Source organism: Lampetra fluviatilis, chromosome 3 (assembly GCF_964198595.1).
Source record: "Lampetra fluviatilis chromosome 3, kcLamFluv1.1, whole genome shotgun sequence".
NCBI lineage: Eukaryota > Metazoa > Chordata > Hyperoartia > Petromyzontiformes > Petromyzontidae > Lampetra > Lampetra fluviatilis.
In genome coordinates this window covers 10,513,067-10,540,479 of record NC_136277.1, presented here as the reverse complement: position 1 = coordinate 10,540,479, position 27,413 = coordinate 10,513,067, and the positions used below count along the sequence as shown (strand labels likewise).

Below are 27,413 nucleotides of genomic sequence, written 5' to 3'. Positions count from 1 at the left end.
TTCGTGACTGCAAGGATTCATACTATTAGTTTTTTCGGTAAAGTCACGTAGGTAAAAAATGAAATAAAAATTCATAAAAATAAAATAATACAAATCACGACGTTTCAGAGGCAACACAAGTCTTCGTCATCAGGCGGGACCGTCACAGCCAGATTTGCTGTATCAAGTATCAAGCGACGTGAATTTGATTCCCAGTCACAGCGAACACCAGTGGCTAGTGGTATGCGAACCAATACTTTAGCCTTCCCGAGGTCAACCCAGTCTTGACAATATCAATTTGCGCTTATAAGGCACCTTTCACAAGAATGTCATAAACTGCTGTGATCTCGAAACATCAGCAATGGGCAAAGGTGGCTGAGCGCGGTGCGAGGCACACTACATTCCTCGTCAGCTGTGCCGGCCTTAATAGATGCTCGCTAACAACACTTGCCTCTGTAGTTGATCGCAAGTCCCACATGGCATCCATTGTGGAGGTGTGGGTATGGGCAAGGGATAGTGTACCGTATTGTGTTGGCTAAATGGGTGAGGAGTCAAACTGGGCTGGGAGGCGAACCCAAGCAGCCTGGAGAGGGAATTCGTTTTCGGGAAAGTTCCAGAGATGTGGCGAATCAGGGATGAATTCACGCTGGTGGGGTCATTGGGTTCGAGCTAGATCAGATTGTATGTTGAACTTCTTTCGCACCGTACGTAGCCAACCGTGCTAATCCGAGGTGCGGATTGTGGTGGGGTGATGTTGAAGGGAGGGCTTTATCGCCATGAAATGTGGATCCAACCTGGGAGAACTGGTTGGCCGGGGCCTATTTAAACAGCACGCTAAGAGCATGAATTCCGTGGGCGTTTCGTGGCTGGTTTGTGGCCCGCATTCATCATTTAGATTCTTTTGCCGCTATAAATTTGCACGTGATAAGCCACTTTGTTGAGCTATTATTTGTGGCCAGGTCGCTTCTAAAAAATAAGCGAATCGCTCTGTGGGCTTTATCTGGTAAGATAAAAAAAAGTTTTTTTTATTTGTCTTTTTTTTCATGGTTTGGTTTCCCTTTGCTGTATGTTGCACCCCTATCGTGTTTTGTATTGTTTGTTGCTGTAACGTCCTGATCCGCCCCTATTGGACGTCTGTGAAAAATAAGTAATATTTAAAAATACGTTTTAAAAACACGCTTTAATGAAACGAACCGTACTCGTAATGGCAAAACTCCACGACTCCAGGAAGTGGCCCCGAAGCTTGCCATAACGTAAGGGGACCGTGGTGATTTACAGCCAACGTTAGTTGAGCGTGGACAATTAGACCCAAGCCGAAACATAACATATTAAAAAGAATATTTAAAAGATATATATTTTTTATGATAGAATATAGTATTGTCATCAGTAAGACATAAGTATACCAAGTTTGCAGTCGATACGACATTGGGAAGTGGGTTAAAATTGAGTTTCAAGATTTGAGGATACGACAACAACAACAGACAGAGTGAGTAAAATAAAAGCGTGTAATAGCTTTATAGCTCATCGAATTCCTCCAGTAGTAATACACATTGTAATTCTTAAGTCGGTGATTGGCACGGCTTGGCTGAAGCTATGTCCTCTGTTTCGGGTTCTAACCACTCGTTATGCTTTGGGTGTTTGAGATCGTAGTTGCCAGTAGGTTCCCCTTGAAGCTGCGTGTTTTATATACATATGTATTATGTGCAGCTAAGCAAATTCCCTCTGCAATTGGGATGTTATTCAACAAAGACTTTTGTTTTAAGTTTTAGAAGACGAACGACTAAAATATAGTGCGTCTGTTCATGCTTATACGTTACACTGTGCCACATTTGAGGCATCCACCAAACTGTCGCTACCAAGGTCAGCGTGCTGTTACACCTTTACAGTCTATGAGGTCAAACGTGAGTATATTTGTCTTTGTAGACTGTGTATGTGTACATATTACATTGGTATTTTAGATAAAGAACACGAGCCAAGGGCTGTCCTTGGACCCTCATTTCCCGTCACTCTTACTCATCCGCAATAAAACAAAAAGCTGAACTGAAACGCAAAAAAGAGTAAGTCGTGGGCGATGGAACGATTTCGCGAAGTATATTCTTGGATCTTTCGGTAAAAGCACGTAGAAGGGAAATAATAAAATAATAAAAAATAAAACAATAAAATGATCACGATGTTTCGGCCACAACACAAGCAGTCGTCCTTGTGTTGTGGCCGAAACGTTGTGAGAATTTTATTGTTTTAGTATTTTATCATTTCCCTTCTACGTGACTTTACCGAAAAATCCAAGAATATGAATCCCTACAGTCACGAAAGCTTTAAATCGAGAATTCACGAAGCCCCGTAATATGAGAGTGGGCGTGAGAGTGAGCAAATTTGTGTGTCGTTTACCCGCATTCCGATAGCCACCTATAAACACTAACGCACCTATTTTCAGGCTGGGATATTTCACGCCCTGCAATTCAAATTCCAGACGTGTTTTTCCTCATTCTGGCTATTTTAGTCCCGTACATGTCTACTCAGGTTCTTATTAAGATACCCCCCCCCCCTCCCAAAAAAAAAAACATCTGACCAATGCAACATTTGCCACACGTACACAACTAGGAGTTACAGGTGTGTATGTTGAACTTCTTTCGCACTGTACGTAGGCAACGGCGCTAATCGAGGGCGTGGTGAAAGGACAGCGAACTAAACACAAAAAGCAGTTCTACAGGAATGAGTTTTAAATTTAGATTTAAATTACATGAGTGAGAGAAGCAGAAACAGACAAGGAGATACTGTACTGTGTATGAAACTATTTAAACTAAACTATTTTTTATTTTACCAGGTAAGGTACACTGAGGTATATGGCTCTTTTTCAGAAGCGACCTAACCACAAATGACAGCTTAACGAGTGGCTTGTCATGTGGAAGTGTATAGCAACCAAATACTCTAAAACGCGTGATGTTGATTCTAAATGTAGAGGGGGAAAACCGGAGGACCCGGAGAAAAATCCATGTGACCACGAGGAGAAAGCTACTGCAAACTCTAACTATACAGGCATCATCAGGATCGAAATGGAACTCACGACCTCCTGTATACCAGGCGAGGTAGTTAACATCTTTCCACCGTGGCGCCCCACGTAAGGAAGTATGTGGAGTAAGAGAAGCAGAGACACAACAAGGGGATGTTGAGTGAGATGTATAAATTAGGATTTCCATTCCTCGCGATTCACCACACTATGTCTTTTCGCTTTCACCAATATGCTTATGTAGGGATTGTTACGGGGAAAGGCGGACAGAAACACAAGGGTGTCTGCACCCACACACGGGTGTCTACATCCACGTCCGCATCGGTTAATCCTGGGGGGCCATGGGGGCGCTGTGATCCCCCATAGCCCCACCCCTCGGAGAGGATCCCTATAAAAGACAGGGAGCCAGAGGGCTCGGAGGCAGTGTGTTAGAAGCTTACCAGGGAAGACTGAAGACCGGCAGAATAGGCCCTGGGTCTCCCCTGGCTCGCTGTCCTTCTCAGGGCCGAGCAGGGCAAGCCAGTGGCGCGGCCCCAAGAGCTTCAGGACCGCTGCTCTTGTAAGAGCCGGTCTGGTTGGCTGGGTGCCGGGATCCGTGCTTGACCAGGGCCGGATCAGATAGCCTCCCCTAGCACTCATAGCGGAGGACTGGGAATAGGACAGTCAGGGAATAGTGCTAGGGGTGTTTCCCATTGAGTACGGGTGAAGGGGCCGTTACCCCTTCAAGTATTGTTACCGCCTTTGGTTAAATAAAAGAGTGTGCCTCAACTACGTCGTCTGACTCACTGAGAACTCACTACACTTGCGTACAAGTCAACCCGTTACAAGCTGCACACGCCCGATGATGGTTAAACACGTCCCACGTGACGTGCTAAGCAATTATCGCTGTCTGCATCTCACACACACACACACGAATATTCTAGTTTGAATCGGCTCTCAACGCAGACAGCGTTAATTGACGTAGCTTGTAGGACTGGAGTTTGGGAAACCCTGGCAGAGAGTGAAATGGCACGGGAGATATATGGAAGGAGAAATGGACAGACGAGATATATGTATGTTGAACTTCTTTCGCAATGTACGTAGCCAACCGTGCTACTCTTAGGTGCAGGGGAACAGACGACAAACTAAACACAAAAATAAGTTCTGAAGAAATTCGTGTTCAATCTAGATTGTTTAAAAGTTGCATAGCTCTGGTGGCTTCCGAATATCGGAAGGAAGAGCGTTCCAGACGGCCGCAGAAGTGCATCTGTAAGCGCGCGCGATGGAGTGGCCATCTTTGTTCAATGGCTCGCCAAAAGTCGCTGCGAGGATGACCGGAGTTTGCATGACGGTTTATGCGTCTTGACGAGATCGGTAAATGTATGTCCTGCGAGTGAAGATTTGAAGAGACAGAGACACGAGTATCAGAGAGGCAGGGAGAGAGAGAAACAGAAGCAGTGTAGAAGGCAGGCTGAAACACGCGCTTTTTTTACGGCCGGCAATAACGTAACCCGGTTCAATGTTTTCCCTGCATCGAACGAAGTGGCAGCCAAATGAGACAACGTGCATGAGGGGATGTCACCCGTGGAGATACAGTGGTGAAACTACTCATGTGCTGGTGCCATCGCTCGATCGCTGCATCAAAAAGACCCTGAAGCTAGTTTTACAAATCACAAAGTGCGTCGAGTGAATTTTAATTGCAGAGAGCATAATGAGGGCGACTAAAATTGAGTCATCAAAAGAATGCTAATGCAGTTGGTTAGGGACTGAGATCAAAAGTAATTATATTTACACAATGGGAACGCAAATCATTTGATCACATGCGTTGTTCTTGGGGTGGGGTGGGGGGAACAGTGCACTCCACATTCGTGTTCTTTCTATGTGTAGTGTAGCACAAGTAGGAGACGAGGTGGTTGCAGGAGGCACCTTCTTTATTGTAACACTCGTTAGGTTCACACAGAGGCTCACCTCCTACCTTCTCGTTGCCGTACAGCCCAGCCTAGACACAACCCTAACCGCGTTACACCGACGGCGTCGACCGAGACAGCCAACAACTGTCCAGCCGCGCAATGATCAAGAGAAGGCGGCGACGACGACAGCGACGGCGAGACGTTTGCACTCCCAGAACCGGCAGCCTGGAGCTCTCGCTCTCCGCTGCTTTTATCCTTCTCGGCGTGGCCTGGCTCTGCCCTGGCCGCGCCTCCGTTCTCGAACCCACTAGCGGGTTCCAGGGGCTTCCCGATGAGGTCTTCCGTGACCCTTGCCCCAGTTCCTCCACCCTGCCGGCACCCACCCGTGTATATGCTCAATGGCGTGTGCGCTAACTGTCCATCGCAGTTGCCGCTGCTGGACAGCCGTCAGCGCTATGTCACTACACGTGAAACCTACGAAGACCGCATTTACATCCGTTCTCTCTGTAATGGATGAAGAGCTGGAGTCGGTAACAATGTGTTGTTCACACGGTGTTTAAGGCCATCCTTGCACGTGTTCACACAGGCGTGCCATTCTTGTGACACGACAATAATAACAAGACACAGTTCGAAACCCACGCGTACAGATTTCCGCAACTGCAAAACCGCCCCACGCCGGCTACATTAATTTGAAGCAGCATTTGTTCAATCGCGCTAACTCTGAGCGGTTAATCGCTTCTGGGGCTCGTCAGCACAGCCTGGCGTGCTAAACAAAAACAGCACAGTGCTGGTAGTTTACCCGATGTTATTGGTGTCATCCGTTTCCTCTCTGTACCATGGGCCATTAAAAGTCTGAAAGGCCAATAGGTCGATAAGATTAAAGATCCATTTTATGTGGTGATATGGACACGGTTTATTAATTAACATACTAGCATTTTGCCTGTCCAATGACGGGTGTATTGCAGTAAATCTGAAACTTGCAAGCGAAAAGCAGACCGCGACGTGATATTCATTGCATCAATTCGTGTGCAATTTGTAAGGGCGTGGTGACACAGACCTATTTCATTTTAAGGTTATAATCCCTTGTTCATCACGACGTCCTTTTTACTTTGATGTCTCAACAGCGTTACGGAGATCGCGTGACGTGAGGGTTCTGCCTTGGTAGTGAGGGTTGTGAGTTGACGTCGCGGAGGGGGGAGGAAGCGCCTCGGCCCCTCCATGTGGAGTGACGTCAGCCGCTAATTATTATGAATGGGGGGGGGTGTCCATTTGGAGGACTTCACCTTATAATGATTATTAATGAGGGGGGCTGTTTAATGTGGAGTGACGTCACCTGCTCATGATTATTAATGAGGGAGGAGGGTGCTGCATGTGGAGGACGTCACCTGCTCATGATTATTAATGAGGGGGGCTGTTCGATGTGGAGTGACGTCACGAGCGTTAAGGACAGACAGTAGGTATTACCCAGGATGTGGCATTAAATAGTTGCGGTAGGGTTTTGTACAAGCTTATGGGTTTTTTTTGTGTGTTGAGGGCCCATGGTGTAGTAGGGGAGATGATCTGACCCAAAAACCTTTAATATTGGTCGCGAAAGCCCAAGTGATATAGGGAAGACGACACTTGGCAATAACATCTGATTCACCAAAAGTGTTGGTTTAGCACAAGGGGCCGTCCATAAATGACGTCACGCGATTTTGGACGATTTTTGATTTTTGACCCCCCCCCCCTCGTCACACGGCGTCACAAAAAGTCAGACCCCCCCCTCAAATATGACGTCACAAAGCTCTGCCCCCCCCCCACCAAAAAATAAAACATGCTTCAAATCGCTTTCAACTATTGTCATTGTAGTGCGTATTTAATGTGGCGCTGAACTCTGATGTTGTAGGAGAAAACATTTATTAAAAAGTCTATTTAATTAAGAAGAACGTGTTGTATATATTCATTTCAAGTTGCGCATTTTTATGTGACATCACATTTCTCGAACCCTCCCCCCTCGTCACAAATGTTTTAACCCCCCCCCCAGGTGCGTGACGTCATTTACGGACGGCCCCCAACCTGACTTTCCTGCCCCTATAAGGGTGAAATCAGCCCAGAGTTTGGGTGTGTAAATAACTGACGGTGTTAACCCAGTAAACATGAACAGTTGGGCCAACCGCGTCACTGAATCTGACCTTTCTCTGCGGTCGTCTGGAATGCTCTTCATTCCGATATTAGGAAGTCATTGGAGCTATGTACTTTTTTTTACCTTGACTGAAAAGTAATTTCTTTAGAACTGTTTGGTTCTTACCCCGCACCTCCGATTAGCGGGGTTGGCTCCGTACGGTGCAATACAGTTCAACGTATAGTACGTACAACATTGAGCCAGTGTTGTGCATGTAGCGCATCTAATGGCTGTTAGCTTTATGTAAACGCATCACACTTTTATGGAATTTCAAACTCATGTTCCCGGTCGACGTACAACGATGGGCCAACATTGACTTCATGATAATCAAACATTTGCTCAATGTTGTCCCGACGTAGCATGTTTACTGGGATCTTGGGTTATGAAATGCATTTTTTTGCGCAGATATAAATAACAGAAGGGGCCTTATGTTTATTTACTACCCAAAGCACTGTACTGCAGTGCTCGGTGAGTTCTGATACAAAACGGAGTGTTAATACTGGTAGGAACCTCCTGGTTACACCAGCCCACAGGGGATTATTGTGTCCGTCCGTCCGTCGTGCAGGGAGGGGCTGGGTGGGGAGGGGATGGTGGGGAGGGGCTGGGTGGGGAAGGTGGGACTGGGTGGGGAGGCGAGGGTGGGGAGGGGCTGGGTGGGGAGGGTGGGGAGGGGCTGGGTGGGGAGGGGCTGGTCACCCCGTGGTGCCCTTATAAAACTCAACGTTTAACCTACTCACGCCGGCTTGTGCCCGCCCTCACAGTCGGGCATATTTGCGGAATACACCACGCCGCCGTTGACCCTGGCCGTTGACCGAGCAACCCAACGTTCCTACCAGCTCCCTCCGCAAGGAATGTGTTTAAGAGAGCTCTCGGGCAGATGTTGATTTGTTTATGCGAGACGAAAACTAGAGTGTCAGAGAACATTTCACACACACACAAACTGAACCTCATCCAGAGAGTGACCCACGAAATAATAACTTGCGTCATTATTGTGAACAATATAATTAACAAAATAGATAAGCAGCCAATGTTTCCATATGTATGTGTCCGCATATTAAAAACAGAAGATATGTCTTACGCAACCCATCGGCCCAACGGTCTTGTGGGAGTGATGTGTAATGATGTGTAGCGATATATGAAGGAGACATATTGTCTGCTTATCTGTACAACAAGCCATGTCAGGCACCCACTTGCTGTATTGCCTTGTCGAATAACTTGCTTCGTCTGTTGGCTTCTTAAAGCAGGTAACAACTCGGAGTCGCCATTCTATTTGATAATCTATTCTTCAAATAAATTGCTGTGAATGTAGCTCCTGCAGTGGATGTTGGCTTGACGTAAATACAAAGACAAAAATGATCGATTCACACATAACGCGATATGACACATGGACTGTATGACGAGCGTAACAATCGATTATAATATCTAAATGAATACGTCATTATTTTGCCAATACCCAGCAAATACGCAATGGTTGGACCAACGTTGGCATGTGGTTATAGCCATTGTTCCCAACGTTCCATGTGTAATGGGTGGCTACATCTCTGTGTGATGGATAAGCAGATCATGTCTCCTTCATGTCTGCCTCTGCACATTAAGAACAGAAGAGTGTTTCTTTATAAAAAAAAAAATCAATCGGCGCCAACGGCCTTCTAGAAGTGCATTATATCAGCAGCATTGATTGATTCAAAATATTTGCACCGGTTTTGACATATATAGTGTCTCATCAGCAGAGTCAGGCTGGCTCTTGAATCAATGCTGAAAGCGCCAGGGTGGTGAGATGTTAACTACCTCGCCTGGCGTATAGGAGGTCATGGGTTCGATCCCGACCCTGACGCCTGCTGTATATTTGGAGCTTGCGTGTTCTCCCCGTGGTCGCGTGGATTTTTCTCTGGGTCCTCTGGGTTATTCCTTCCACTTTCAGAAACACGCGTTTAGAGTATTTGGCTGCTATAAATTTCCACGTGATAAGCCACTTCGTTGAAATATCATTTGTGGCCAGGTCACTTCCGAAAAAGAGCTCAGTAGGGCTCAGTAGGACTTACCTGGTAAAAGAGATTAGTTTAAGTTAGAACTGCCAAATGTTACAGGCAAGGGCCCTCTCTTTAAGAAACGGGTCCCCGACTCTACTCAAAGTGATATACACGGTGGCTCAGATGTCTTGTGATCGCCAATTAATTGATTCCGAACATTTATTTCCTTTGCATAATTATTTCTGTTTTAAATAAACCTTACTTTAAAAAATATACCTTTAAGATAAACACATTCCTGCGGAGGGAGCTGGTAGGAACGTTGGGTTGCTCGGTCAATAGCCAGGGTCAACGGCGGCGTGGTGTATTCTGCAAATATGCCCGACTGTGAGGGCGGGCACAAGCCGGCGTGAGTAGGTTAAACGTTGAGTTTTATAAGGGCACCACGGGGTGACCAGCCCATCCCAATCCAGCCCCACCCCACCCCTCCCACCCCCCACCCAACCCCACCCTCCCCACCCAGCCCCTCCCCACCCTCCCCTCCCCACCCAGCCCCTCCCCACATAGCCCCTCCCCACCCAGCCCCTCCCCACCCTCCCCTCTCTACCCAGCCCCACCCCACCCAGCCCCACCCCTCCCACCCAGCCCCACCCAGCCCCACCCTCCCCACCCAGCCCCTCCCCACATAGCCCCTCCCCACCCAGCCCCTCCCCACCCTCCCCTCTCCACCCAGCCCCACCCCTCCCATTTTTGGATGCACGACGGACGGACGGACAGAAAAATCCCCTGTGGGCTGGTGTAACCAGGAGGTTCCTACCAGTATTAGATTGGGGTCACAAGACATCTGGACCACCCTGTAAATCAGTGTTTCTCCAACTTCTTTGGCCCGCGGATTACTCAGCCGATGCAAACATTTCCACGGACCACCCATCCCCCAGCCCTGGTGACAAAACGCTTTCACTTCCCTTTTGCAATACCAGTGACAACAACACATTTCTTTTAAACCGCTACATGTTTTTTTTAGCAGTGGCATTTAGATCTTAAGGCTAGGGTGGTTTCAGCAGGGTAGTTTATCGAACTTAGTTTTTTAAATTAAATATCCTACGCAAAATATAAATTAATTTCCGAAACAAATGATATAAACATTGTTACTGGTAGGAACCGCCAGGTTACACCATCCCACAGGGGATTATTGTGTCCGTCGTGCAGGGAGGGACTGGGTAGGGAGGGGAGGAGAGGGTGGGGAGGGGCTGGGTGGGGAGGGGAGGGTGATGAGGGGCTGGGTGGGAATGGGCTGGGTGGGGAGGGTGGGAAGGGGCTGGGTGGGGAGGGTGGGGCTGGGTGGGGGGTGGGAGGGGTGGGGCTGGGTGGGGATGGGCTGGTCACCCCGTGGTGCCCTTATAAAACTCAACGTTTAACCTACTCACGCCGGCTTGTGCCCGCCCTCACAGTCGGGCATATTTGCGGAATACACCACGCCGCCGTTGACCCTGGCCATTGACCGAGCAACCCAACGTTCCTACCAGCTCCCTCCGCAGGAATGTGTTTTTTTCCAGATCAACCTGCATTTGCATCACGGCCACGTGGACCAACTGGAGGACTGTCACGGACCACTGGGGGTCTGGTGACCACACTTTGAGAATAACTGCTGCAGAGTAATGCATGAAACAAAATAATCACGAGTGTCATTATGCAGAATAAAAGTACGGTACTATAATAATAATAAACTAGATAAACAGACTTCTCTATAGCTTATCTTACATGGATGTACATAGCACTGGACATCTGTGAGAAAGAGCTTCATAGCTCATCGGATTCATCCAGTATAAATACATATTCTGATATAACTCCTTAATCCACGGCGTTTTACGACAATGCATGAATTGTACATGAGATGATAGTGGTTAAAATAAAGAGTGGGTTTATTCAAAGTGGGAGTGTTTTTATGGTGACAGGAAGACAGGGGGGAGAAGTTATGGAGGGTTTGGGGTAGTGATAGTGATAGGGGTTGGGGTAATGGGGTTTGGGGTAGTAATAGGGGTAGTGATAGGGGTTGGGTAGTGATAAGGGTAGTGACAGGGGTTGGTGTAGTAATAGGGTAGTGATAGGGGTTGGCGTAAGCCTGGGCATCGCTGAGAGGCGGTTGCAGGGAGTAGCAGTAGGATGTGCTAGGGGGGGATGTGATGGGGTTGTTTTAAGGGAGAAACGGAAGCAGGTTGTCATAGTGATGATGTTTGTGTTATGTGCAGTGGGACTGTGCTCCAGTGAAGGGGTTGCCACAAGAGAAAAGGATCGAAAGTGGTGACTGGGGATGCCTTGTATGAAAGTGTCAGTTTTTGTACCAGTTGAAAGGGTAAAAACCTATTACTATCTTTTGTCACTGGTAAAGGAGATGTCTCATAGTGTAAATACTTACCACGAGCTCTCAATACTCTGATAGTGCACTGTTTTTAGTTGTACGCCTTTTGGCGTCATCTGGTCCAACACCAATTGAGACTAGGCTCTAAGAAAAGCTGTCTCGGGTGTGGACCAATCAACTTCAAGGACAGTGCATATCATTATCAGAGTTGTTTCTTTTTGTTTGCATTTTGACTGCTTGTGTTGTGGTTATTGCAAACATGATGCCTTGTATTAAGGTGTCAGTTTTTGTACCAGTTGATAGGGTAAAAATCTATTACTATATTTGCCACTGGTAAAGGAGATGTCTCATAGTGTTGACTGGGCTCAGGGTGAGGGATGCATAGAGATGGATAGTTAGAGACTGGGAGCGTAAGGTTAGGTTCTGATCCACACACCACTGCTGGTAGAAGCGCCTCCACTAGAGGGAGTTATAGAGCAGGCCCTCTAGACCAGTGGTTCTCAACCGGGGGTACGCGGATCCCCTGGGGATACGTGGCAATGTCCCAGGGGGTACGTGAGATGATTTGTACATGTTGTGACATAGAATCGTACATTAGAGTCACTGGTGACTACTCATGTATGAATCTGCCAACATAAAATAACTACGAAACCATTTTAATCTAAATGGTAACTTAGAACGCTATGAAATATATTTCTGAACTAATTGATCGTAAACAATGTTGTTTCCAAGAGTAACCAGCGAGCGCGAAATATTTACGCCATGCATGCTGAACATTCGTTGATTTTTTTTCATTATATTGCAGTTACTAGCTAGTTAGGATACCTTACAAAATGGACAATTGGTTAAAATAGTTGACGTTAATTATTCATACATTGATGTCTCAGAACCACGTTGGGTCAGGCAAGGGGGGTAACTCGGTTGAAACAAAATTTAACAAGGACTACAGTCGCCAAAAAAGGTCAAATATTTGGCCTACTCTTCCACGCTGGTCAATTGTGTTGGAAGAGACGGGCGTACCTACACTTTATCCCACCACACGCAACCTGGGAATGGACGAATTGTGGAGTATTGTTATACTGCTGCTGGGTTAACAAAGAGGCAAGGACATTTAAAAAGCTTGCCCCATTGTTTCATGCAACTGTCCTTTTTGGGAGATTGAATGGAGCCACTACAGTATATCTGAATTGAAAGCCAACTTCATGCGATAACCACAACAGCGCATATACCGTGTAGGATGACAGGCGCAAAAACACAGCCTTGTACAATTACAGTACGTGCTTTGTTGTATTCCTCTGTGTGGTTACCGGTAGTTAAATAAACAAAGTTTGAACGTACGACCTTAATAAATAGCAATGCGATGAAATTACTCATAATTGAACACATTTCTCAGAATGTAAAGCCATACATTTTACCGATCTTTATTTCGGGGTTGGGTTATATAGTTCATCCATGAGTCATGAACTCAGCACAGTCGTACTCCTCTTAACAACCACCGCTGTTCATGACTAATCGCTTAACAACGGGCCTCCATAGAGCCCAATGTGTTCGCTTACCGACCATTCCCCTGTTAACGACAAGCTGTTGTAGGTACAGTAAATATTCATTAATACATTGATTAACTATGCTTCTTTTGATAGTATGTGTTTCTGATGTTGTCAGTATATTTATGTATTAATATCCATTGTTTAAATATTATAAACTACTGTTTTTGGGTGAAAAGGTGTAACTTCCAATGCTATCGGAACGAATCAAGCCTTGAGCATGAATTTCCGAAACTCGCTTAACGACCCAATCACTTAACCAGTTTCGTGGAACCAATTACCGTCTTTAAGAGGGGTTCTACTGTATCAGAATACTTTATACTGGAGGAATCCGATGAGCTGAGAAGCTCTTTGTCGCAGATGTCCAGCTCCCTAAACCCTACACGCACTTCCCTAAACAGCTGACATGAATAAAGTTTCAAGTTTTCAAGTTTCATTTATTAGGTATAGCCCTGTGAGCCATTTGGCTCTTGAATCAGGTGCAACCGCAACAAACAAACAAAAACATGAACAAGAAAACATCTTAAAGTGAATATGTGCAAACAGAAAATCCAAGAAAAGACAGCAAAAATATTTCAGAAAAAGCACCGTACACCAACGATGTGTGCAAAAATCCCAGTGGGATGCAAGTCAAACAGCAACAACAACCACAAGACAACTTAGATTAAGACCATCAGTCTAACTCTGTACTACAACAAACAAACATGGCCAAACCGAAAAACTTTTCAAAAATCACCAAAATAAAGCCATAAAAGCAATGAAACAGTGATCATAGGAACTGTGACCGAATTTTCACAATAAACGACCTAAACAACATGTATTACCAAACTCTGCAGCCATAGCTGGCTGCATGAGTCACGCCACAAAGGCAGAAGCATCAGTCGGAGTTATTATTTGGTTCTTTCGGTTAAGTCACGTCTAAAGATAAAATAATAAATTAAATTAAATAATAGAATACGACGTTTCGATTGCAACACAAGCAATCATCATCAGGTATAATGAAATAGCGACATAATATCTAACCAGAAAACTATAGACAGACATATTAGCAGACAGATATCACAAGATACATACATAGCGAGAGCAACACAGGTGACAGAGAGGGGTGATCGTCTCTGTGGGGTGGCCTTAAATAGACAGAGGGGGGGCGGAGGCAGAGAGAGGGAGGGGGGTTAGAAAAAATTAGCATATCAATGAGTGGTCCAAAAGAAAACGTGGTGCTGCGAGTACGATGGCACAGCAAGCAAGCCTGAAAATCAGGAGAAAGACACACTAAAATTAAATAACCTAGTAAAATATCGAAATGTAATGTAATACAACACAGAGGGTCGGTCAACACACAATTAACGCATAGCCTGGTTGATTACGTATTTCAAAGATTGCTAAGTTAGAATTTAAGTGTGAACATTCTAAAGAGGACACAGGCAGAGAAAAGAAGTCGCCAGAGAGAGAGAAAAAAAAAACTTAACCGAAAGAACCAAATAATAATTCCTGCAGTCACGAAAGTTCTAAAATTAAGATCAGTCGGAGTGTCAACATTTTTCAACAGTACAAGTGGCTTGAGATGGGGGGGCTATACAGTTCTTCAATGCTTCAAAAGGCCAAATTTAATTTAAAGAGGGCCCATAGATAATATTGTTAGTGGATCGGTGGCTCGGTGATGAGCGCAGTGCATAATGAACCTGACGAAAGCTTTAAATCGAAATTTAACTGCCACTACGGGGTGGGATTCCACAAAACTTTAAGATCTTTCAACAAACTCCGGGATAAGAAGGCTCAGCTAATCGAGTCTCTCACCTTTCTGAAGAGATGCCGCGACTCTAAGGTAATAGCAATCGCATTTACACTAACCTCTGCCTCTTGATATGCAAATTATTTTGTCAAGGCGCTCTACCTCCTCCCTCCCAGCTTAAATAGACGCTCCAAGCCTGGGGTGTGTCATTCAGACTCTGTCTTATCGACAGATCTGTTCTTCACCTGAGGACGGCTGCTTGCGTTGTGGCCGAAACGTCGTGAGAATAATTTTATTATGTTTTATTTTTATGATTTTATTATTTACATTCTACGTGACTTTACCGAAAGAGCCAAGAAGATGAATCCCTGCAATCACGAAAGCTTTAAATCGAAATTGAACCTGACGAAATTAACTTGATTCCTGACCACGGATAACCATTACTAGCGAGTTAGATCTAAAGTGAGATCTAAAGCGGTCTTGACCGAGTCCCCCCCCCCACTCCCGTCACCAACCCGAACTGAATTGACCAACACGGCATGGGCGAGGCCTTCATTCAGTAGTGGATATGAATAATGTACGTACGGTGCATTATCACGAATAGCTAATCTGCTTTGTCATCCACCATACAACTTTGGGCAGTCTGTATCTGTGCTTTGACGATGCCTCATCACGCATATAATTACATGGTGCTAATATGCTAACATTTTAGCATCCATCTTCTTGGTTCTTTCGGTAAAGTCACGTAGAAGGGAAATAATAAAATAATAAAAAGAAAACATAATAAAATACAATTTTATTATGTTTTATTGTATTTTATAACGTTTTATTTTTATTATTTTATTATTTCCCTTCTACGTGACTTTACCGAAAGAACCAAGAAGATGAATCCCAGCAGTCACGAAAGCTTTAAATCGAAATTTTAGCATCCCTTCCACCTCATTCATGTTTCAGTACACTGTCACTATTTGGCTATTACGAATGCACATTTTTTTATATGTTTTAATGCGACACACAAATCTACATTGCATTGCTCAATATTGAACGGCAAATACGTTAACATTGCTTATTATTGAATTAAGCCTTAACTGCCTTATTTTTTTCAATTATATGGTGATTCTGCTATGTTGGGAGTTGGGTACAAGCGCAATAAACAAAACTGAACGCACACATCGACACAACTATGGCCTAATATAGATAACTGGCGACGTTTCAGACAATGTCCCCTTTTCATTGGTGCTATGGAGAAGGGCCATTTCTCAAAACGTCTCCGATTACATATTATTTTTTTGAAGGCAGTGTTGTTGACGAGTTTTTTCATTTTGACAGCTATTTCCTGCATTGTGTTTGTGTTGATGCATTGAATCGTATTTGCCAATTGCTCTATTTTTTTGAACCCTGATCCACAGAAGACATCTTTTTCCCGCAAACAAATTACCCACGATTACTCTTATTCCCGCTAGCTGTAGTATTTGTAATGACTCTCGGACAACTCGAACTTTAGAGGTTAGTTTATTTTTTATTTAGGGCGCTTAACGCAGATAACTCCCAGATGATTCCCCTCTTCTCATAACTCGCCCTCTGTTAATGTCCACCTCTGTAATTTCCCCTCGTGACCGCTAGTCCACGCACTGTCTTTGCAGCCGCACTGTCTCAACATATCTTTGAAAAATAATTATTATCCACAGCCCTATATTGTTCCTATCATCTGCGATTATCCCGATTTAATAGGCCTACGAATAACCCAGTACACATTTTCAAGGTTTTCATATGCGGTTTGCGAAACTTTGGGCCAACTAACATGTGGTTACACCATTGGAACCTCATTTGCCAGAAGAAAAAATATGATAAGTGTTTTTTACCCTTTTATCTGGCAACAAAACTGACACCTTTTTTTTTACAAGGAGTCATGTTTGCATAGACCACAATACCTGCAGTCATAATGCAAACAAAAAACATAACTCTGATAATGTATGCACTGTCCTTGAAGTTGATTGGTCCACACCCGAGACAGCTTTCCTTATAGCCTAGTCTAACATGGTGTTGGACCAGATGACGCCAAAAGGCGCACAACTTAAAGACAATGCACCATCAGAGTGTCAGTTTTGATGCCAGATAAAAGGGTAAAAAACCAATGATCATATTTTGTTACTGGCAAAGGAGGTTCCAATGGTGTAAATGCTTGCCCCGAGCTCTCATACTCTGATGGCGCATTGTCTTTGAGTTGTGCGCCTTTTGGCGTCATCTGGTCCAACACCATGTGAGACTAGGCTCTAAGGCAGGGGTCCTCAAACTACGGCCCGCGGGCCACATGCGGCCCACCGAGGGCATTTATCCGGCCCATGGTCACTAATTGGGCTGCGCTGGTGAGCACTAATTGGGCTGCGCTTGTGAGCACTCATTGGGCTGCGATCTGTGAACAAAACTGCAGGTGTAATTAACTTTTTAATGGCACCCGCACCAGTGTGAGCCTGGGGTAAAAGCGGAGTTCCCCCAATCAGACTGCATTGATGGGCAGTTCAGTCTGTATGTCTCTGTGTGGGCAAAGTTATTGCTGGTATTTTTGTTTTTGTAGCGCTGTATATATATTGGTATTTTACTAATATCAATTTTGACTCCCTAGGAAACAATGATGTCAAGAAAGAGAAAAATTTACTCGGAGTGTAGGATATTCAAAAAACAGTGGACTTATGATTACTTTTTCATGCAGTACAAGGAAAGAGCTGTGTGTCTGATATGCCAGAATATAGTGTCTGTGTTCAAAGAATACAATTTACGTCGACACTATGAAACTCAACATAAAGATACATATGATTGTTTGGTCGGAGAAGTGAGAAAAGATAAAATATAAAAACTGAAAAATACATTAACAACTCAGCAAAATACTTTTGTGAAGCAGAAGCAGCTAAATATTTCATCACTGCGAGCAAGTTTTCAAGTTGCCAAGCTAATAGTGTGCACTGGCAGACCATTCGTTGAGGGAGAATTTGTTAAAGAATGCCTTCTTTCTGTTGCCAAAGAGATGTGTCCAGAGAAGGCCGATTTATTTAGTACAGTGAGTATTTCAGGACCTACAATTACACGGAGGATTGAAGAAATGGGAGACAATTTTCATCAGCATTTGCAAAACTCCACAAAAAAACTTTCCTATTTTTCCTTGGCACTCGACGAAAGCAATGATGTTCGTGATTCTGCACAACTTCTAATTTTTATTCGTGGGACGAATGACTATTTCAAAGTCACAGAAGAGCTTGCTGCACTGCAAAGCATCAAAGGAACAACTACAGGAGAGGATATCTATGAAAAGGTTTGCCAAACTGTGAATGGTTTGGAGCTGAACTGGGCTAAACTAGCCAGTGTGACAACTGATGGTGCTCCTAGCATGGTGGGGTCTAAGAAAGGAGTAATTGCTCGCATTAACCAAGAGATGGACGAACATAACCATTCTCATCCAATAGCCATACACTGCCTCATCCACCAACAAGCGCTGTGTAGTAAATCACTGAAGTGGGACTCTGTTAACTTCATTATAGCTAATGCACTAAACCACAGACAATTTCAGGAATTTCTGTCTGACCTAAATGTTGACTATGGAGATGTTCTGTACCACACAGAAGTCCGTTGGCTGAGTCGAGGGAGAGTTTTGAAACGTTTCTATGACTTACTTCCACAGATTACAGCTTTTCTGTTTTCAAAAAACAATGAAGTACCAGAGCTCAATGATGCAGAATGGAAATGGCACATTTCCTTTCTGACAAATGTAACAGAGCTACTCAACAGTTTCAATGTGCAACTTCAAGGAAAGGGGAAGCTCATCTGTGATATGCAATCACATGTCAAAGCATTTGAAGTAAAATTAGGCCTCCTCATCAAACAAGTGAAGGAGGAAAACTTCTGCCATCTCCCCACAACTCAAAATCTGTTAGCGGAAAAACCATTGGTTGCATTCCCAAACAAAACATGTGTGGATTCACTGGAAAAATTGCAAAAGGAGTTCCAATTTAGATTTAAAGAGCTTCATCTCCATGAACAGGACATACAGCTTTTCCGTAACCCATTTTCTATTGACATTGAAAATGTGGATACAATTTACCAAATGGAACTGGCTGAACTGCAGAATTGTGACTCTCTGAAAGACGCATTCAAGTCAAGCAGCCTTCATAATTTCTATGCATTTCTCTCCTCTAAGACATATCCTCATCTCAGGAACCATGCACTCAAAATGGCAACCATCTTTGGCAGCGCTTATGTCTGTGAACAAACTTTTTCCAGAATGAAACATTTGAAATCTCCAACCAGATCTAGACTAACGGATGCACACTTGCATCACTTGTTACGACTAGCAGTGACAAATATGGAACCGGACATTGACCATCTCATTAGCCAGAAGCAGGCCCATAGTTCCCATTGAAATACTGGCAAGTTTGTTGATTTAACTTTACTTGTTCTTCATTTTAAATATTGTATTTTTTCCGTTTTGTTTTTTCACTTCAAAATAAGATATATGCAGTGTGCATAGGAATTTGTTCATAGTTTTTTAAAACTATAGTCCGGCCCTCCAACGGTCTGAAGGACAGTGAACTGGCCCCCTGTTTAAAAAGTTTGAGGACCCCTGCTCTCAGGAAAGCTGTCTCGGGTGTGGACCAATCAACTTCAAGGACAGTGCATACATTATCAGAGTTATGTTTTTTGTTTGCATTATGACTGCAGGTATTGTGATCTATGCAAACATGACTCCTTGTAAAAAAGGTGTCAGTTTTGTTGCCAGATAAAAGAGTAAAAAACCAATTATCATAACATTTTGTTGGCACAACCTTCGGTTAACGTTCTATGTATGTTGAGCTTATTTCGCACCGCAACGTAGGCAACCCTGCTAATCGGTGGTGCTCGGAAATGACGTAAAAACTAAACAGACACAAAAACGATGGCAAGTGGTTGGCGCAACGTTGGGTCAACTTTGGCTTTGTCTTTTTGTGGGTGGTGCTGGTGGGGGCGGGGCGTGAGGGGGTGAAGGGGGCGTGGTGTGAGTGGTAGGAGGCGTGGTGTGATTGGGTGGTGGGTGAAGGGGGCGTGGTGTGTGTGTGTGTGTGGTAGGGGGCGTGTTGTGATTGGGTGGTGGGTGAAGGGGGCGTGGTGTGAGTGGTAGGAGGCGTGGTGTGATTGGGTGGTGGGTGAAGGGGGCGTGATTATAGGCGTCGCCCTCTCCCTCCCACCCACACAGCGCTCCGCTATAAATACCGCGCGCGCCGTCTCTTCCCCGCTGCCGCCTCTTCCTTCATTCGCTCATCGCAGTGTCCGGTCGACCCACCCTCCCCATCACCTCTCCTGCCCGTGCGTCACTTCCGCTCGTCTCGCTCCGCTGTCGCCATGGGTGTCACGAAGCTGAATAACAAGGCAAGGCAAACCCCTCCCAACACCGTGTGTCTCTCTCTGTTGGGTGTCCGTCCGTCTCTGTGAGTCGCCCTCGAGTTGTTGAGCGTGTGTGGTTGTTGAGCGATAGGCGAAGCCTTGTTGTTGGGTGTTTAAAGTCTGTGTCTACCCCACTCACACAGTCAGCCATGCACCCCGCATTGCGGCGCGGTTTCGCGAATCGATCGGGGTGTTTCCCCTGTCCGCTTGCAATTTTTGCAATTAAAGTATTAATAAGTAATTTATAGCCGCGGGTTCGATGTTGATAGAGGTTTATTTCGTGGGCCATGACAGTTTCGAATCTCAACTATTAACTTTTATTTTTCACCAGCTCATTTTTTTTCAGAAGCTTGTCGTGTGGCAATGTATAGCAGCCAATTACTCTATAAAACGCATGCTTCTAAAATGTGAAGGGGGAAAAAAACCCCGATGACCCTGATGGAAGTCCACGCGGCCACGAGAGCGAAAGATGCAAATTTCGAATGATCGATAGACTACACGGAAATTTCAAAAAGTTATTTTTAGCTGCCAGATTTTATTGGTGTCGCGGACCTGATAGGAAAATGATTTCGATTTAAAGCTTTCGTGACTGCAGGAATTGATATTCTTGGTTCTTTCGGTAAAGTCACGTAGAAGGGAAATAATAAAAATAAAACAATACAATTTTATTGGGAAATAATAAAAAATATTTTTTTATTGTTTAATTTGTATTATTTTATTATTTCCCTTCTACGTGACTTTACCGAAAGAACCAAGAATATGATTCGTATAACGTTAAAGATTCATCTCTTTGGCTACCCTTGGTTTAAGCAAATCACGAAATATGCCAACTCTGTCTAATCATTCCCATGTTGAACTTTGGTCAAACAAACTCCATGCCCTTTAAGTGAATTTAGCCGTGAGTATGGCCATACTTGACCACGCCACCATAACATTGCCTCGCTTTAATCGTACACGGAAAAAAAAGTTTAACTGGATCCTTACAAAACACGGGAGATTCGGATACTAAATGCACAGGGAAAAAACGTCTTCGTGTTCAACTGTGGCTACGAACGCCAAACCATGGAGTATGTAGCGCCGAATTGCTTAAAATATAAATTTGAAGTGTCCGAGTGGGTATCTGCAATTTCCCCCACTTGCAAAGCAATAAAAATGTCTAAATCACACATAACTGAACCTCCAATATCTGCACTTCAATGACCATATGAAATCATCACCACACCTGTCAGAGTGAGCTGAAGGTTGGGAGGGGCCCAGGACTGACCAGGCTAATATTAGCTGTCTTGATCGGGTGATTCACGTTCGGCGTGGCAAGGAATGGTGACCTGAATCAAATGCCACGTCGTGCTGGGGGGGGAAGTGTGTGGAGTCGTTGACGTTTCCTTTTAGCCTGAAGTAAAATTCGTCGAAATGGGAACTAAAAGCTAAGCTTTTATTTTACCAGGAAAGGCACATGAATGACAGCTCGACGAAGTGGCTTATCGCGTGGAAATTTATAGCGGCCAAACACTAAACGCATGTTGCAAGATTTGGAGGGAAAAACAGGACCTGGAGAAAAGTCCACGTGACCAGCCTAAAGGCTTGGATGTAAACCACCAAGAATGGAGTGGGGGGGAGTCGCAAGGAACATGTGTAAAAGGCTTTTAGGGGGTAGGTTTGACTTCTTACATAACGGTGTACGTGACAACACTGTCAACACTTATGCAGTAACCGCTTGCCTTGACAGTAAATGTGACCTAAGCGATTGTTAGAAACCCGTGTTTCAACAAAACTTCAGCGATTGAACAATGAGACTGCTGTTTCTGAGACCCCAGTGTGTTGAAATGGGTTTATAGTGTTTGCCTAAGACTCCAGTTTGCATTGAGGTGTCTGATTCTGGTGTCTGAATGAGATCCCAGTTGTTTGAAAGACTGCGATGTTGGAACCGAACTGCTCTGTTAAAATGAGACGGCACTTCTCTTTATTGCACGTTAAAATACAATTGTGCTTCAGAGATCCTTTGGGACCGCAATACTATAATAAAATTATAATACTTTAATGGGGCGCCAGGTTTGCGAGATGTTAACTACCTCGCCTGGTATACAGGAGGTTGTGGGTTCAACCCTGATGCCTGTGTATTTGGAGTTTTCATGTTCTTCCTGTGGTCGTGTGGCTTTTTCTCCGGGTCCCCTGGTTTTTTTTCCCTCTCCACTTATACAAACATGTGCTTTAGAGTATTTGGCTGTTGTACATTCCCACATGTTTTAATCACCTCGTTGAGCTGTCATTTGTGACCAGGTCGCTTCCTATATAACTCGGTGGGCCTTGCCTGGTAAAATAAAAAACAATAGTATTAGTTTTTATTTCTGCTCGGCATTTAATCCGTAGGTTGCTACACAAGTTCCTTAAATTATTTCGATTCTTGCCATAGTCTATGAATATTGTGTGGTCATTAATACCATCTATCCAGTGGGAGTTGCTTCCTGTAGATTCTAAAGGACCCTGTTGTAGATTTCAAAATCGTGGGATATCGTGACGCTCATGCCACAGCCCAAATGTGGAAATGTCATAGCTTTGGCAAACGATTACAACTTTAGCACTTAAATATTTACAATCATTGCCAGTGTACCTTGTAAGATAGATGTAACGTGTCTATTGGCCATGTACGGTAGTTAAAATGAAGGCGTGAATGTGATAGATGCTCGTTTTGGCACGCCTTATCCTGGGGTGGTGTCTTGTGCATTTAACTACTGCCATTTGCGTTTAAATTGCGCTTTCTGTTGAGGTGGGATGACTGTGCACTATTACTCGGAGATGGGCGGGGAGGGAGGGGAGGAAAGCACAACTGTTGTCTGAGCTACCTTGCAAGGCTTGGATAGGGTCCTTCAGCAGGTAAGAAGGGCCCTTGCTGTTTAGAGCAGAGTTGTCTGGGGCCCAGCACGCACTGTACCAGGCTCACGGGAGAACATCCCCCCCCTCCACCCCTGACTCTACCACATTGACAAGTGACATCTCAACACTGTGGGGCCCTGTGCACATGGGCAGGAAGAGCGGACAGGCCCTCAACGGCAAGCCATTTAAAACTACGAAACTTTGTTTTACTTTACCAGGTAAGGCCTACTGAGCTACATAGCTATTACTGGTAGGAACCGCCAGGTTACACCAGCCCACAGGGGATTATTGTGTCCGTCGTGCATCCAAAAATGGGAGGGGAGGGGTGGGGTGGGGCTGGGTGGGGAGGGGCTGGGTGGGAGATGGGAGTGGTGGGGCTGGGTGAGGAGGAGCTGGTCACCCCGTAGTGCCCTTATAAAACTCAACGTTTAACCTACTCACACCCTCAGTCGGGCATATTTGCGGAATACACCACGCCGCCGTTGACCCTGGCCGTTGACCGAGCAACCCAACGTTCCTACCAGCTCCCTCCGCAGGAATGTGTTTTTCAGAAGTGACTTGGCCAGAAATTATAGATCAACGACGTGGCTTATCACGTAAAAAATGTCTCGCAGCCAAATGCTCTGAACAGATTGTAAAGAGAAAAACAGCGACACACACGGGAGACAGATGGAAAAGTAGACCGAGACCTTGAGAGACACAGATGGAGTGAGGCAGACCTGTAGAGAGGCATAAAAAATATAGAATTTTGGGGACAGGTACATCGTGTAGTGGTTAGCACACTGCACTTTGTATCCAACAACGTTTTAGCTATGGGATGACAGTGGCATTGGGCAAACAACCCAATTCTGAGAAATGGTCTGCTAATTATTTAATTGGGATTACGTAGTCTTCCCCACCCTCCCATTGCAAAAACCTGAGGCTTTCCTGGGTAAATAATAACTGCAATTGTGTTTTTTATCAAGTTGCATTTATGCACATGCAGATGGATTTATTTTCCCATTTAATAATAGTTTAAGTAAACGCCAAATATGGTAACATTAGTGATAAGCGATCTATCTCGTGTCCTGCCACCATAGTCATATGTAAAAATTTTAACTTAACTTTTGTGACTGCAAGAATTCGTATTCTTTGGTTCTTTGGGTAAAGTCCTATGTTTATCAAGTATGGGGAACACGACATGGCCCTTTCAGTAGCCCTGGAAAATGTCCTACATGGTTGATCTTGACAACATTGCAATAAAACCACTGATACTTAATGTTTTATCAAACCGATTTGCAAAAGACTCTACCTTCAATGCACTTAAATAAAAGCACGCGTTTTTCTCTGGATCCTCAGGGCGATTTTTAAGTGGTGTGTATAGTTTAGTTTGCTCCATTCGCCAAGATGTAAAATTGTTCAAAGATGCTCACCCGCGTGATTTTGTGCATATCAGGGAGTGGAAGAATCGCGTCTAATAAATTTAATAGCCAACCAACACTTTTGTCCCTTTACTTTTGTTCCTCTTCCCTTGCCTTCACTTCCCCATATAAGAACCTACAACTCCTGCCCGCAGTCCCCCTACATGAGTGGGGTATACTCTTAGGTTTTTTCGGTAAAGTCACGTAGGTAAAAATAACAAAAAAATAAAAATAAATCGATTACATCAAAATGGTGATTTAATTGATTTATTTTCATTTATTATTATTTTATTTTTTACCTACGTGACTTTACCGGAAAAAAACCTAAGAGTGTGAATCTTTGCAGTCACGAAAGCTTCAAATCTAGAATGAGTGGGGCAGTTGAGCCGAATCTCCTCCCCTTCCCAGAACCCAGGAGCACGGAGTTCGGAATTTGGTCTACGGAATTTCTGTACCCCCCCTCCTCCTTTCACCTTATTACGGTTCGTCACTTTTACCGGGCTGTTATGAAATAAAAAAATAAATTAATAGCTGCATCACGCCTACTTGACACACAACTGTTGTGAACAAATACAAATCGTCGTAATCTGTTATGGCGTTTGCGCTACACGCATTGTGCTATCCTTGTGTGATGTCTCTTGTTTTTAATTCTCGGCTTGTTTCCTGTCTCTGTTGTGAAGCTCTTAATGTGGAAAATGTTTTAATCTGCTAATTCGTAGGTGGTGTTTGTGCGATCGGTTTGATTTCTCTGGAGGTGCAATTAGATACCATTAGGTGCCACTGGTATAACAGCAGCCTTTTAAAAGTTGCGTAGCTATGAAGTATATTATTGTTGGCAAGAAGCCCCCATCGAACCTGGAAACGTTTTACCAACAATAGAAACAACACAAACATTTATGATTCAGACAGTCAAAGCAAATACCACCTTTGATTTGGCACAGTTGGCGATGTACATTGTAAAAGAAGTTCAACATTCAAGTAAAAACAGACATTGTGACACGAGGTATATAATCAGGCTTTTGAAGTTGAATAACTCCACTTATTATCGAGTGACGCTTTGTTCCTGAGGTATTAAGGTCAACCAACCAATTTCGGTCCTATCAGCACTTTAATTGTTTTTGTCTCTTTGGTTTTTTACCAAATGTCGTTTCTACGATGAGCTGTTGCCTGCCTGTATATAGTTTATCGAGCCCATTATTCTAAAACCTCAAGATCGTTCAGGTTCCATTGAGACATCCGGCAGTATTTATTTGTTTCAAAGACTAGCTTTAGCACTGAACGGCTATGCAGGAAAATACAGACAAGCACAAATTACATTTGGCAATTTTTTCATTATAAAGGCAAATCCAAGCTGTAATGGTCTGTGGCCCGACAAAGAAAACTTGAGTGACTTTGAAAGTTATTTCTCTACATCAGTGTTCTTCACTTTCACCGGTAAGACATAAGTACGTGTGAGGGCCGCCACACTACCTGCAAAGGGGTGTTTTCAGATTTGTGTATTGTCGGGGGCCACACTAAAGGCATATTTGCGGAATACACCACGCCGTCATTGACCCTGGCCATTGACCGAGCAACCCAACGTTCCTACCAGCTCCCTCCGCAGGAATGTGTTCCTTAACTGTTGGAAAAATGTGAGGCACTGGCGATGTGGGTTGTCCAGATAAAAAAATCATTCTACAGATTTCTCCGACTTTTTTTCAGATTTTTTTTCATTTTAAAGTTAAAATAAACCAGGTGACTCCATACACCTTATCAGAAAGGTTAAAATCCTATTATTTTTCCATAAGCCTCTTCAAACATTACAGACTTGCTCTGCTGCTATGGAATTTGTTAATCATTTAAGACAATGGTCTTTAAATATTCATTGTTGGACGACTTCCTATGTTAGTCCCCATATCCTTTTAATAATAATGATTTGTTATGTTTGGTATTCGTACCATTCTTACAGCACAAGGCTGACCTGAGGTGTTCGATTTAATAGATTAATACAGTTGCCTTACTAAGCGGAGATTTTTTTTCCATGTGCTTTTTATACCATTTTAAATTACGCGAATTTTTCTTTTTCAAAGTTGTCTATTGTGTGAAGCAGCTGGTACTTATTTTTGGCTAATACGCCCACGGCTGTTGGCCTCGAGCCATAACTTCTTGCAACAAGCGGAAAATGGCTCGCCATATCCGCAAGAAATGCGACCGTGGCAGTACAATCTCTGTGGTGGAAAACCCCAACACACTTTGTGTGTGTGTGTACCAAAAACAAAAAATACAAGCTGGAGTTCATAACGGCAATTGTGAACAAATAGCCACGGACCTGCTAAATACACATTTGTTAGCCTGGCTGCCCTTACAAACTGCACTTAAGCAAACAATACAAAACTCCATGGGACGGACCTTTATTATATAATAGAAAAAAAGCTTGGTGGCAGAAGGATTGAGTGACACATTTTAATTAAGTCTAGTCCCTGAAATACAGAGCTGGATTTCTAAGCAAACAACCCTAATCATGTTGACTACACAAACAATGTATAAAAAAAACTGGCAAGCTAGTCCATGAAGGGAGCTTGTTATTTTTTATTGTGAATGACAATGTACCCATTCTTTGAATGTGGAGGGGTTTGTGTATTTTCTCTCATGGCACATTTGGTAGGTTTTGCCATTAGCAAGTTAGGTTTTCCGGCAAATTATTGGTGACATAACAAAATTGTTGGAGAAGTGAGTGCTCACCGAATTGGTGGTAATAAGGGGTCCTTATACGATTGTATGAATGGCGATGCATTTCCGACAGCGTTATTTCTTTCTACGAGGCCTTCATTTTTTCGTTAATATCACCCTAATAATACAGATGGTAGACATTTTAAAAAATACGATTTTCTTATTATAATAATATCGGTAAGTATTGTGCCTCCACCTGATTATGCTCACGACCCACAGCCACCTAACGCTCACCTGCCCCGACACGCTTTACAGCATTTTATTATCATCTAATGTAATTATACATTGCCTCGACGCTTTGGTCACATTTCCAGCACTGACATTTGCAGTCCTTTTTGCAGATATTATGGGGTCTAAGTTGCTCACGAAAATACGTGAAAATAAGG

At 44.0% G+C, this 27,413-nt stretch overlaps 1 protein-coding gene across 1 annotated transcript in view; it reads left to right on the top strand.

Moving 5' to 3' along the window:
• The first annotated feature begins 862 nt into the window (after positions 1 to 862).
• Positions 863 to 27,413, top strand: part of TXN (thioredoxin) — a 38,206-nt gene continuing 11,655 nt past the window's right edge. Inside the window, exons 1-2 of the mRNA XM_078882568.1 lie at positions 863 to 982; positions 19,860 to 20,032. Coding sequence (XP_078738694.1) covers positions 20,006 to 20,032 — 27 coding nt within the window. The 5' untranslated portion in view covers positions 863 to 982; positions 19,860 to 20,005. The remainder of the gene's footprint in view (positions 983 to 19,859; positions 20,033 to 27,413) is intronic.